The sequence below is a fragment of the Artemia franciscana genome, chromosome 9, assembly GCF_032884065.1.
Source record: "Artemia franciscana chromosome 9, ASM3288406v1, whole genome shotgun sequence".
NCBI lineage: Eukaryota > Metazoa > Arthropoda > Branchiopoda > Anostraca > Artemiidae > Artemia > Artemia franciscana.
In genome coordinates this window covers 44100652-44113841 of record NC_088871.1, presented here as the reverse complement: position 1 = coordinate 44113841, position 13190 = coordinate 44100652, and the positions used below count along the sequence as shown (strand labels likewise).

The window sequence follows — 13190 nt, the reverse complement described above, 5'->3', positions numbered from 1 at the left end:
TCTCTGTTTATGGAATTATTCTTGATTGTTTCCCTGATTTTTTTTAAACCTTGGTCCCCAGAAATCAAAGAAACATTTTCAAACAAAACAAAATGATTTGAATAATTACAAATATGTTCCAATAGAACTGACGTGAAATATTCAGGTTTGGAATTTTGCTTGAGGACAAAAAGTTTTTGTCTCAATTATTCACTACACATCAAAAAGCAGACACAGATCATTGAATTACTGACTTTTCTTCTTATGTTAGTAAAAGCGTTGTGTTCATATGGAGACCATTTTATCAAAGATTCTCCAGTGACTTGTGGTAAATTTCATTTGAACATGTTTATGTTCAGTATAATTCTGAGCATTGATGCAAAGAGGGTTATTTTAGACAGCTGAAACATGTGTTCATTTTTTTTTTCTTTTGCTATTCTGTTTAATTTTCAAAAGTCTGAAAATATAAGAGTGTTAAATAGAAAAATTATGCTAAAATGAAAAAGGGAAAGCATAGTACCTATGCAGAGAGGGGGAATTGAAGATATTTTCATTGTCAGACTATAAATTAGACAAAAATACCACTCAAGACCGTTTTTATGCCTTTTAAAATACAACCATCATTTTACTCAGAAATGAAATGGATCCTCTACAATGATATGTTTTTTCTCTTATTTTTTGGAATTTAGATTGAGTCTTATTTTCTTTTACTCTTGGTTTTGGGCACAGTATATTAACCTTAAATAAACAATAATTGAATGCATGATAGATTAAAGGATACTTATGCATTATTCCTCCAACACTCAAGTTTACACTATGTAAAACTTGAGAACAAGCTGGTTTATTTACCTGTATTAAGAAACAATTAGCTTATGCTCAGTGGAAAACAAGTGCTGGGTGACAGAATACAGTGAAATTATATAATTTGGGCTATATATTTGCACATTGGGGTATGTTTGTGGGGGTTAGATTAGTTCAGGTCAGGTTACCCCCACCCGCGCTACTAACGTGCAAATATATAGCCCAAATTCGTTTCTAAAGTACTATATTTTCATCATGTTCTGGTATTTTTCATTAGGACTAACCTAACTTCATTTCCTGAGTGTTGGCAGAATAATACATAAGTTAAAAGAATTAATCTTTTTGCCAGGAATCTTAACCATTTAAAAATTTGTAAAATTGTTCTTCCTTTGGTCTGTAAAAATTAAGTATTTTCTTTTTCCTTGATAATTTTATTTTGTATATAATCTTTAATCTTCAAATATATTTCCCTCCTCTTCCTCCCCTCACCAATGCTACTCTAGTACCCTCTCCCCAGCAATATTTTTGGTAGGTGTCCATGTTTGATTGAGTGGTTCAACTGCGGTCTATGACCTTTTTATGGTCTAGAAAAGTTATTAAGTAAGTGAATGAAATTTTACAGAGTAGATATTCAGCTCAACTTTGTATATTGGAAATTTGTTTCAATACCTAGGCCTACCTCAATAGCTTCTAATGCTTGAGCAATTATTTAACCCTTTATGAAGGCTAAAATCCAACTTGAAAATTTAACTGGATAGGCTACTTATGACAAAGCACAAGTCAATGTCTTGATTCTCTGGTTGTGGACATGGCAGTCATTAGTGGGCATATAGGATTAGACATCACACACGCTGTGCTTGAAGCTTTGAACCATCACTCTCTGACAGAAGAATGGATCAAGCAACAGCTTGTAGGTGGTACAATGGACGGATAATATTTTATGCTTCATGTGCTCACTCATTTTTTGATACTTATTGGTCTCCATGATTCTCCCTGGTATAAATTTAACTGGGATCCAGCACATTGCATTGAATTGGCTGAAGGATATTCCTGAAACCAATCAATAGTGGGTTTCATGTCTTTCTGACCTCATATCCACCAGGACCAAAAAGAAGGGTTATGAAAAAAAAATTGAAGCAAGGATAACCCTTGCTGAGACACAGGGTGTCATTTTCAAGAATCCATTGTTGTTGTTTTTTTCCTCCACTAGGTTTGCTACATACTCAGCACAAGTTTTTAAAACTTTCAGGGACAACTACCCCCTGATGTTTTCCTTATTCAGTGACAATCAAGATGATTATTTGAAATAGATCTCACATGCCAATGTTATACTTAGTTTAGAAGGGGTTGTTGATATTTATGAAACTATATCTATTCTTTCCCTTTCACTCCAAAAGTTAAAGCTCTTACCATGAAAAATTACAGATATAATGAATAAATACACTGATGACCTTACCAAAATGAAGTTACAACTGTCAGCAGATGAATAATCCAGTTGATTCTCAGCTACTTCCTTGCTTCTTGAAAGCAGCACCTTCCTTATTAAGAGATTGTTTAAACCAAGGATTTCCCATAGTTTTCAGCCAGAAATCCTGATGTTGCAAGGGACATATTTAGTGATTGATAATGCTGTGGTTCAGAGTTGAGAGATTCTGCAGGAATGGCTAGAGAGGTGGTTGCTGCAACTTCCTGGAAACTTTGCAGCTTCTTAGACAAACTATTGAAAAATCTTAATTCATGCTTTTTTGTTGCCACATAAGAGTACAACCCAGTTGACAAATAGACTGCCATTATGGGAAATATATTTAATACCAGCTTAGTTGAATTGACAATTGGAAATTCTGATCAAATACACTTTGTCGACCTTGCAAATTCAGAGGTTTTTTTTTTAATTTGCCACAAAGTGCAATTCTCAACCACAAAACATGGTTAGATTGTGTTTCTAGAGTAAATACAGAACCTAAGCATTCCTCTCTTAGTGTAATACAAAAGCTTTACTTATTTTTTGAGCATCCACCACCACATGATGGCATTCCTGAATTTCTTTACCTCTTATTGTGCTGTATCTGCAAGACATCATGTGAATCTGTTGTTGAAAGTATGGGCAGTATTGTGGACAAACATGCTCATGGCCATAATGTTAGTTCTGCCACTCTTTGCAGTGAGTTAGTTATCCAGTGGAAGGGCTCCCTATTAATGAAACATGTAGTCATTCATTAAAGTGGCCTTGGATGTTCACTTTGGTTCATGGAAGAAGTGGCATTTTTTCTGCACTACTAATTATGCTGGAAACCTAAAATTTAATTTCAGTAGTAAAGTGGCAGACCAGATTGGCTCCAAAAAGACCTGTGTTCCACTTGCTCTGTGAATACAGTTATGTCCCATATTCTTATTAAACTATTATGTAATCCTGATCTTTAATGCTTCAAGACAAAGATACTGGTAATCCTATAGATTAGTCAATTAGTACAGAGCATACATTTAGAGAAGTAACATACTATCCTGCTTTGTGAGTGAGCACTTACACTGCTGCTTTTTAAAACTTGTTCAAACTAAAAGCTTCTTGTCACTATGTGAAAATTTACTTTTAAGTTGTTGTTATCCTTTGTCCTTTAGGACAAGTTTTTACTTACTCTACCACTCTTCACTGAAAGTGAATATTTGTCAAAATTTTGCATGAATAGCCAAATTCTCTCAAAACTGTCTATTCATCAGTTGAAATAATCATAAAATGGCTGGTAGCTATCAAGGTGTACATACAGTTAAAGCAGGTAATAAAAAAGCTGGAATGTGGAAGATTAGTAGCCTAAAACAGGCACACAACAGTGTAGCAGCAATTCTCTATTTATTATGGGGATTAGATTAGGGCAAAACTAGTATCACAGCTTCAAAATGCATGTGACTGCCAGGCTGCCAATCAATATTTTTCTCCCAGAAAATGAAATGGTGCTTTTTATAGTTATAGTATAGTGATCAATAAGTATCAAGCATGCAGTTGGGTATGCATTATTTTTATAACACCAATAGCATTGGAGTGTACAACTTCATCTGAAGTAACAGCAGTAACCTATATACAGTATACTTCAGACTTTAAATACTAAACTCCACTAGCAATATTAGAGTAAACACAGCATAGTACTTTTGATAAAATGGTACATATAATATCATGGAGCATGACATTATGGCTAGTATATGGCTTGTCACTGAATTAGATTACATTATGAATTGTGATTAAGAAAATTACTGATATTTCTAACTGCAAGTTCCACTAAGTTATATTTATTACTTTTCGGCAAATTTTACATATAAAAATACTTTTTGCTCATAGTAAAGCTGTCAAAACACAAGTTGTGCTGCTAAAGTGTTGGCAGCTTTTAGAATTCTGCTACTGACAGCTTTGGAACTTTTTGTACACCTAGTAGCACCAAGGCTGAAACACCAAACATTAGAGGGGAGACAGAAAGGGAAGTATTGAGTCAAAGAGGTGAGCTCTCTTCTTGCACAGAAAAACCCCCCAAAAACTAGAACACAAGCACCACCACCCTATGGAAGAACTGCTTACTCTGGTTCAGCCACCACCAATTAGTCTGCAAATGATCCAAAATATTTTTACATGAGAAGGAAGGCAAAATATATTGCTTTTATGTGCTTGCCTTTTATTGCTTTTGTTTATTTACTTATTTTGCTTTTACTTATGTGCTTCTTTTATAGGTAGTGGGTCTCTAGTAAATGATTATATTTAAACCTGAAGTCTGACAAGGGAATGTTACATTAATCTACCACCTTATCTTGCTGGCAAATGTGATTCAAGGTAATTTAAGGTAATTAGATTAGGAAAATGGGTCAATTTTTCACTGTTCAAATTATTGGCTTACCAATAAAGTGAACATACTACTTGATGCCTTTTTTAATGTTCTTTACAAATATAATAATCATTTCTGCTGGAAATTCAAATTTAAGTGCTTTTTGAGCTCTCAAAAATGACCAAAATATAAGGTATAAAAAAGGCTTAAAACTTTAAAACATTGGTCTCAAACTTACTGTTTCATTATAAATCCATTTTTTAATGTCATCTGGTCTACAAGCACTGATTTTCCATGATTAAGTTGGTTAAAAAAATTTTATTTTGCTGTTTATGGTGTTTTCTTCCTCTTTGATGCCAAATTTTCAATTAAAGTATGCATTTTTGGTTGTTTTTGACAAAATATTACTACATTTTCTTAGCATCAAAATTATTTATAGTAAGCTTAGGTTATGTTGTTAGGTATGTTAGGTTATGTTAAATTTTACCAGAAAATGAAACTTTCAGAAACTAATCCAGAGCCAAAAACATACTCTGGGATGGTATTAACAATTTTCCATGTAGAACCTCTCCTGATTTCTAAGTCTTGGAAATTTGCCTACTTGAGAGGTCTATACCTATTGAAATTTGAAAAACAACATTTTACCTTGATTTTTGGCTATCAACTTCTTTTTCTCTTGTTTTAGTTCTGAAAATGTAATGCTTGTTAAGTAAAATTTCAAGTCATATTAATGTTTTTTTCTTCTAAATTTAGGAATTGTACTTGCAGATCTTTGAAATCTTATACATTACAACTGTTCAAAGTTATGAAGCTAAAACAGTTGTGTAGTGCTTCATTTAAGCAGATCTTTTTGCAAAGTTTTACTTTCAAAACACAAAAATTTTTAAAGGTCATTCCCTCTAGAAGGGGAAGGAGTGGCGATAGGTAGGCTACTTCAAAATACCTTCATTGGACATATTTTAGTCTTTAGAGCCATCCCTAAGGTTTCTATTTCCAAGATAGCAAAAATTAGCTAAACTAAAATTTTACCACTAACATCGTTAGGAATATCTTTAACAAACCAAATAGGCCTACTTCTTGGAGAATTTATTTGTTAGCTAACAATTCTGTTTCCACTGTTTTAACATATATCTGCTAGCTAACATTGTTAGCAGAAGCCGGGCAGCCAGAAACGCCTTAGAATTGATACAGATATTTACAACATACACAGGTTATTATTACCAATAACTAGCAAAGCTTAAACTGTCCTAGAAGATACCGGCAAAGACTCGTTGTGAACTTTCAAATTAAAAAGTAACACTTCGACGGGCGTTGCCGCCAAAAGCGAAAAAAATTACCATTTTACTTAGAAAAATCACCAAAAGACAAATCACCAAAAGCCGTTATAAACTTTACTATACAAAATACGCCTATACCTGTCAATTAAAGAAATTTGAATAGAAATATCTACGTCTAGTAGCTGGCAACAAATTACACTTAATCAGACACTAACACTATTTTCCTCTTTATCTAACCCTTACGAAGTACAGTTAATGAAATGGAATGCATATTTGCAGTTGAAAATCCAAAATATAGTATTTTAAAAAAAATGGAACTTGTCTATTGATATTTTGCGTTAAAGAGGTAGGTGCTTAAGGACAATTATAAACCCTTTTTTCTAAAGTTAATCAAATTTCAGGGTGAAACTTAAAAATAGAAAACGTATTATACTTAACGGTGTTTGCACTTTTAAATAATTTTTTTTTAATTTAATCTCGGTCCGTTTATACTCCAGACCCTAGCTAGGCAAAATCAGTCAAAAAGTAAAAAGTAGGGAAAAAACTTACTTATGTGTAATACAAAATTTAGACTTACTTACTAACGATACAACGTTAACTCAGAAACGGAATTCAACTAAAAACTAACACAACCCTCGGAGTAATCCTTGACGTCATGCCGGTTTTCTTTTCTGAGGTGAATAACTGGACCCCAAAGAGTAAAATGGTGGGGTAAAGAAGCGCAACACCGAAAATTTTTGCCAAGCCACCGATGTTTTTCCTTTGACGCACCGCTAGTTGACACCATTTTTTTCTATTCGGGAAGACTTTCAAACCTATTCAAAACACTCAAAAGTGGCGTATCGTTGAAGAAAAAATAAAGGAGCTTGAGTTTCTCATTCAAACTTTTATTGATTACGTATATATCTAAATACATTCAAACTATGATTTTAAAATGCCCAAAAGAATTATAAGATACAGTAATAAACGCAATGCCTCTTTCGGTTATCCATATTGATGGTTCATCAGCATATTATTCAGGTCTACTGTAGCTCCAAGATTGCCCATGTTCGATATAAAGCAAAACTCATACCTTTATTAAGGAAATTGTCAAATATTACTGAATTGGCAAATGAAGCATAAAAATAATCGTGGCCAAGGGGATGCCACCTATAATTGCAGGACTTTTTATAAAACAAGTAATTCAGGCGCTTTAATTATGCATGGAACCTATTGCCAAAAGCAGTTCTAGGCCTGGGGAGCAGCTGCCCATCCAGCTCATGAGATCTAATATTAAATTCCTTTTATTTTATATTTTTACAATCCTATATTGTAACTTGCCCCCCAGATGATAAGGCCTAAAACTGCTGCTAGTTATTGCCTCCCTACATGTTATAACGTGCCATTTTTGGTATTTCATTGGAAAAATATGTAGAAAAATGTCACTCTCCCTAGATTTTGAAACATACATTATGCTCTTTCTAAGATTTTGTGAGCTGACACCTCAGAGCAGATTATTTATCTTATGCATTTAAATTAAAGCAATATCAATATCCTTCATTAAGAATTTCAGTATGAAGTAGTGAATTAAGAGTGAATTAAACTCTCGATTATCCGTCCGAGGTATAGCTCAGAATCTAAATAAAACAATGTTCATTTAAACTTGAAAAATAAAACTAAAAATGGTTCGCAACTAGTAAATGACTTAATTTTTTGAGATTTTATCATATTTCATAATAACAACTTGCTGGAGGTATAAGAACAGATTTAATTGTAGCCAATGCAAATGTGATAGTAGACAATACTTACCCTCCTCTCTCTGTAAAAAATATTTCATTTGGTCCAAAAATCGGGTGTACATTTGTGGATCATAGGCTCAGAGAAATACACACAGGTCTTATCTGTCACTTACACACTGAGAAAAAAGTAAAAAAAAAAACATCTTTAGAGCAGATAGATACATTCCAACAATAGAAAAAAACGAAACAGAAAACGAACGAAAACACAATAGATATTAAAAAAAGCTCATCATTTATCTTCAGAAAAGGCTTTATTCCTTTTGTGTTTATTATGTTTTGCAATTATTTGTTTGTAAACCAATAAGATAATTTATAAATAAACTAACATTGAAGGAACAGTAAAAGAATCAGAGAGTAATAAATAACGGATAGCTAATGCAACATCTTTGCATTAGGACACTTTGTATAGAAGGAGTTAACGTTGGATCTTTGAAAAGGGCTCATGTCCAAAGTTTTACGGTATACCATGAAAAAAATCAGATTTTTACCCGGTTTTTTATAATAAATGGTATAACCATCGGTTAACCTTTTCATTGCCCTTGGCACTTTAAATTATGCTATTTTGTAAGGTATTACGGTGCAACGTGAAACAGATTTTGAATTTTTACCCTTTCTTTATAATAAAATAAAAAAAACAAGTTTTTTTTAAATGAAAGTAAGGAGCGACATTAAAACTTAAAACGAACAGAAATTACTCCGTATATGAAAGGGGCTTTTCCTTCTCAATGCCCCGCTCTTTACGCTAAAGTTTGACGCTTTCTCTTAACTCTACATTTTAAAACGGAAAAAAAAGTTTGACTCTTTCTCTTAACTCTACATTTTAAAACGGAAAAAAACTTTAGCGTAAAGAGCGGGGCGTTGAGAAGGAAAAGCCCCTTTCATATACGGAGTAATTTCTGTTCGTTTTAAGTTTTAATGTCGCTCCTTACTTTCATTTAAAAAAAACTTGTTTTTTTTATTTAATTTCTGAACGTTTTTGAATCAATGCATGTTTTGATTTTGGCTCTCCGTAGAGGAATAATTAAAACGAAATTTGTATATTTATTTTTTTTGGCTAAATGGCTTTCTCATAATTTTGATCGAATGATTTTGAGGAAAAAAGAGCGGGGGAGGAAGCCTAGTTGCCCTCCAATTTTCGGTGAATTAAAGAGGCAACTAGAACTTTTAATTTTTTACAAATCTTTTTATAAGTAAAAGATATACGTAACTTATAAATTAGCTTACGTAAAGAACTTTTGTATTCTCATGTTTTTATTACATATATGAGGGGGTTCGCCCCCTCGTCAATGCCTCGCTCTTTACACTAAAGCTTAAATTTTCTCCCAATTCATTAAGAATGACCCCTGAACCACAAAAGCCGCAGAATAAATAGTTGAAATTACTAAAAATACTTTAGCGTAAAGAGCGAGGTATTAGGAGGAAGTGAACCCCTCAAATGGGTAATAATTTCTGTTCGTTTTAAGTTTTAATGCTGATGCTTACTTCCAGCTGAAAAAAAACTTTTTCATATTCATTTTTTCATTGTTTTTTTTTAGTAATGCTAGTAAATCCTGCACTCCCTTCATGGAAATTTTCTTCCCCCATTACAAATTCCTCGATGGAAAGTTCCCCCAGCATATCCCCCTCTTCTCAACCCCTGCCTCCAACCAAAAAATCCTCCTGAAAATACCTGTACACTTCCCAGTAACCATTACTATATGTAAGGACTGGTCAAAGTTTTGAACTTGTAACCCCTCCCACGGGGACTGTGGGGGAATAAGTCGTCCCCAAACACATAGTTATAAGGTTTTTTAACTACGCTGAATAAATGGCTATCTCAGAATTTTGATCCGTTGACTTTGGGAAAATAATTAGCGTGGGAGGGGGCCTAGATGCCCTCCAATGTTTTTGGTCACTTAAAAAGGGCACTAAAACTTTTCATTTCCGTTAGAATGAGCCCTCTCGCAACATTCTAAGACAACTGGGTCGATACGATCACCCCTGGAAAAAAACAACAACAAACAAACAAACAACTAAACACGCATCCGTAATCTGCCTTCTGGCAAAAAATATAAAATTCCACATTTTTGTAGATAGGATCTTGAAATTTCTACAGTATGGTTCTCTGATACACTGAATCTGATGGTGTGATTTTCGTTAAGATCCTATAGCTTTTAGGGGGTGTTTTCCCCTATTTTCTAAAATAACGCAAATTTTCTCAGGTTCGTAACTTTTGATGGGTTAAGACTAAACTTGATAAAACTTAAATATTTAAAATCAGCATTAAAATGCGATTCTTTTGATGTAGCTATTGGTACCAAAATTACATTTTTAGAGTTTTGGTTACTATTGAGCCGGGTCGCTCCTTACTACAGTTCGTTACCACGAACTGTTTGAAATGGTTTTGTCAGTTCCCATTCAACCAATTAAAACAATCGAATAACCTTTTCATTGCCTAGGCACTCTAGATTATACTAGATTACCCTGTTTTTATAATAAATGGTATTGTAAGTTCCCATTGAACTAATTAAAACAATCAAACAACCATCTTATTGCCTTTGGCACTTTAATTTATGCTATTGTGCAAGGTATTACGGTGTAACGAGAAACAAATTTCGGATTTTTTTTTCCTGTTTTGAATATTAAATGGTGTTAATTAATTGCTAGTGAGCAAGGTATTAAGGTGTAACTTAAAAGAAATTCCAGATATTTATCCTGTTTTTTATTATAATTGGTGTTGTTCAAGTTCAGATTATACTAGTGCGGCACGTTAAATTATACCCCTGGCACTTTAAATTATACTAGTGTGCAAGGTATTCCGGTGGTATGTGTACAAATATCGGATTTTAACCCTGTTTTTTTTTATATTAATGATGTAACAATCGGATAGTTCCCATTCAGCCAATTAAAACATTTGGATTGCCTTTTAATTGCCCGTGGCACTTTAAATTATGCTAGTGTTCAAGGTATCACGGTGTAACGTGAAACAAATTTCAAATTTTTACCCTTCTTTTTATAATAAATGGTGTTTTAAGTTCCCATTCAACAAGTTAAAACAATTGGATAAACTTTTCATTGCCCTTGGCATTTCAAATTATGCTAGTGTCCAAGGTGTTACGGTGTAACGTGAAACAAATTTCGAATTTTTACCCTGTTTTTTGAGCATTTACTTCTCGAGTGTGATAGATATGCGAGTCAAAGGAAGGAAATAGTGGAATTCTTTCGTGTAAGAAGCGTTAAGCCAAGTGTATACCATATTCTGGGTGGTCTCACTACATCAGAAGACAAAGTACAGATACTTCAACTTGTTACAAAGTACTTTGAAGAAATCCACCAAGATTTTAGACTTTGAAATCAGTTATTGGAGTTCCAGAATTTACAAAGAAGGCTCTTAAGTGTCAAACAGAGGAGAGCATAATTCCTTCAACTTCTAATAAATTGTATTTTAAGTTCCCATTCCACAAATTAAAATAATCGCATAACCTCTTCATTGCCTAGGCACTCTAAATTATACTAGTGGGCACGTTATTAAGGTGTAAAATGTACAAATATCGAATTTTTACCCTTTTTTTTAAATAAATGATGTAACAATCGGATGGTTCCCATTCAACCGATTAAAACAATTGGATAAACTTTTCATCGCCCTTGGCATATCAAATTATGCTAGTGTCCAAGGTGTTACGGTGTAACCTGAAACAAATTTCGCATTTTTACCCTGTTTTTATAATAAAAGGTGTTTTAAGTTCCCATTCCACCAATTAAAACCAACCTTTTCATTGCCCTTGGCAATTTAAATTATGCTAGTGTTCAAGGTACTACAAAATAAAGTGAAATAAATTTCAAATTTTTACCCTTCTTTTTATAATAAATGGTGATGTAAGTTCCCATTCAACCAATTAAAACAATTGGATAAAAATTTCCTTGCCCTTGGCATTTCAAATTATGCTAGTGTCCAAGGTGCTACGGTGCAACGTGATACGAATTTCGAATTTTTACCCTGTTTTTTATAATAAATGGTGTTTTAAGTTACCATTCCATCAATTAAAATAATCGTATAACCACTTTATTGCCTAGGTACTCTAAATTATACTAGTGGGCAAGGTATTACGGTGTAACGTGTACAAATATCGAATATTTACCCCCTTTTTTAAAATAAATGATGAAACAATCGGATAGTTCCCATTTAACCAATTAAAACAATTAGATTACCTTTTCATTGCCATTGGCACTTTAAATTATACTAGTGTTCAAGGTATTACAGTGTCACGTGAAATAAATTTCTAATTTTTACCCTACTTTTTATAATAAATGGTGATGTAATAACCCATTCAATTAATTAAAACAATTGGATTACCTTTTCTTTGCCCTTGGAACATTAAATTATGCTAGTGCTCAAATGTTTACCCTTCTTTTTATAATAAATTGTGTTGTAAGTTCCCAATCAACCAATTAAAACAATTGGATTACCTTTTCATTGCCCTTGGCATTTTGAATTTTGCTAGTGCTCAAGGTATTACGTAACGTGAAACAAATTTCTAATTTTTATCCTTCTTTTTATAATAAATGGTATTTTAAGTTTCCATTCAACCAATTAAAACAATTGGATAAACTTTACATTGCCCTTGGCACTTTAAATTTTGCTAGTGTCCAAGGTGTATCGTGAAACAAATTTCAAATTTTTACTGTTTTTTATAATGAATGGTATTGTAAGTTTCCATTCAACAAATTGAATCAATAGGATAACCTTTTCATTGCCCTTGTCACCTTAAATTTTGCTAGTTTGTAAGGTATTACGGTGTAACGTGGAACAAATTTTGGATTTTTACCCTGTTTTTTTATAGTAAAGGGTGTTGTAAGTTCCTATTAAACCAATTAAAACAATCAAATAACCATTAGATTGCCCTTGGCACTTTAGATTGTTATTGTTTAAGGTATTACGGTGTAACTTGAAATTAACCTTTCATTACCCTTGGCACTTTAATTTATGCTAGTGTGCAAGGTATTACAGTGTAAGGCGAAAGAAATTCCAGATTTTTACCCTGTTTTTTTTTTTTATATATATAAATGATGCTGTAAGTTTCCAATCAACCATTTAAGACAATTAGATAAGCTTTTCATTGCCCTTGAGACTTTAAATTATGCTAGTGTACAAGGTATTACGGTGCAATTTTATGAAACGAATTTTGGAATTTTACCCTGTTTATTACAATAAATGGTGATGTAAGCTCTTATTCAACCATTTAAAATAACTGCATTACCTTTTCATTGCCCCTGGCACTTTAAACTATGCTTGTGCACAAGGGGTTACAGTGTAACATAAAACAAATTCCAGATTTTTACCCTATTTTTATAATAAATGGTGTCAATTAATTAAAAAATAAAAACAATCGGATAGCCTTTTCATTGTCCTTGCCACTTCAAACTATGCTATTGTGCAAAGTATTGCGGTGTAACATCAAACAATTTCGAATTTTTTCCCTTTTTTTTATAATAAATGTTGTAAAAATCAGATAACCTTTTCAATACCCTTAGTACTTAAGGTATTGTTTAATACCTTAATTGGTTAAATTAAA

The 13190-nt window shown here is 32.9% G+C and overlaps 1 protein-coding gene across 4 annotated transcripts in view; it reads right to left on the bottom strand.

Moving 5' to 3' along the window:
- Positions 1 to 5900, bottom strand: part of LOC136031456 (snRNA-activating protein complex subunit 3-like) — a 66869-nt gene extending 60969 nt beyond the window's left edge. Inside the window, exon 1 of one of the 4 annotated variants that reach the window (XM_065711069.1) lies at positions 5805 to 5900. Coding sequence is in view for 1 of the 4 variants with exons in the window: in XM_065711068.1 (XP_065567140.1) it covers positions 2830 to 2860 (31 nt within the window). In the remaining 3 variants the exon portion in view is untranslated. Of the gene's footprint in view, positions 1 to 2829; positions 2873 to 5657; positions 5693 to 5789 lie in introns of those variants that run through there. The other 3 variants (XM_065711070.1, XM_065711071.1, XM_065711068.1) reach the window with 3 other exon arrangements.
- Positions 5901 to 13190: the final 7290 nt, after the last annotated feature.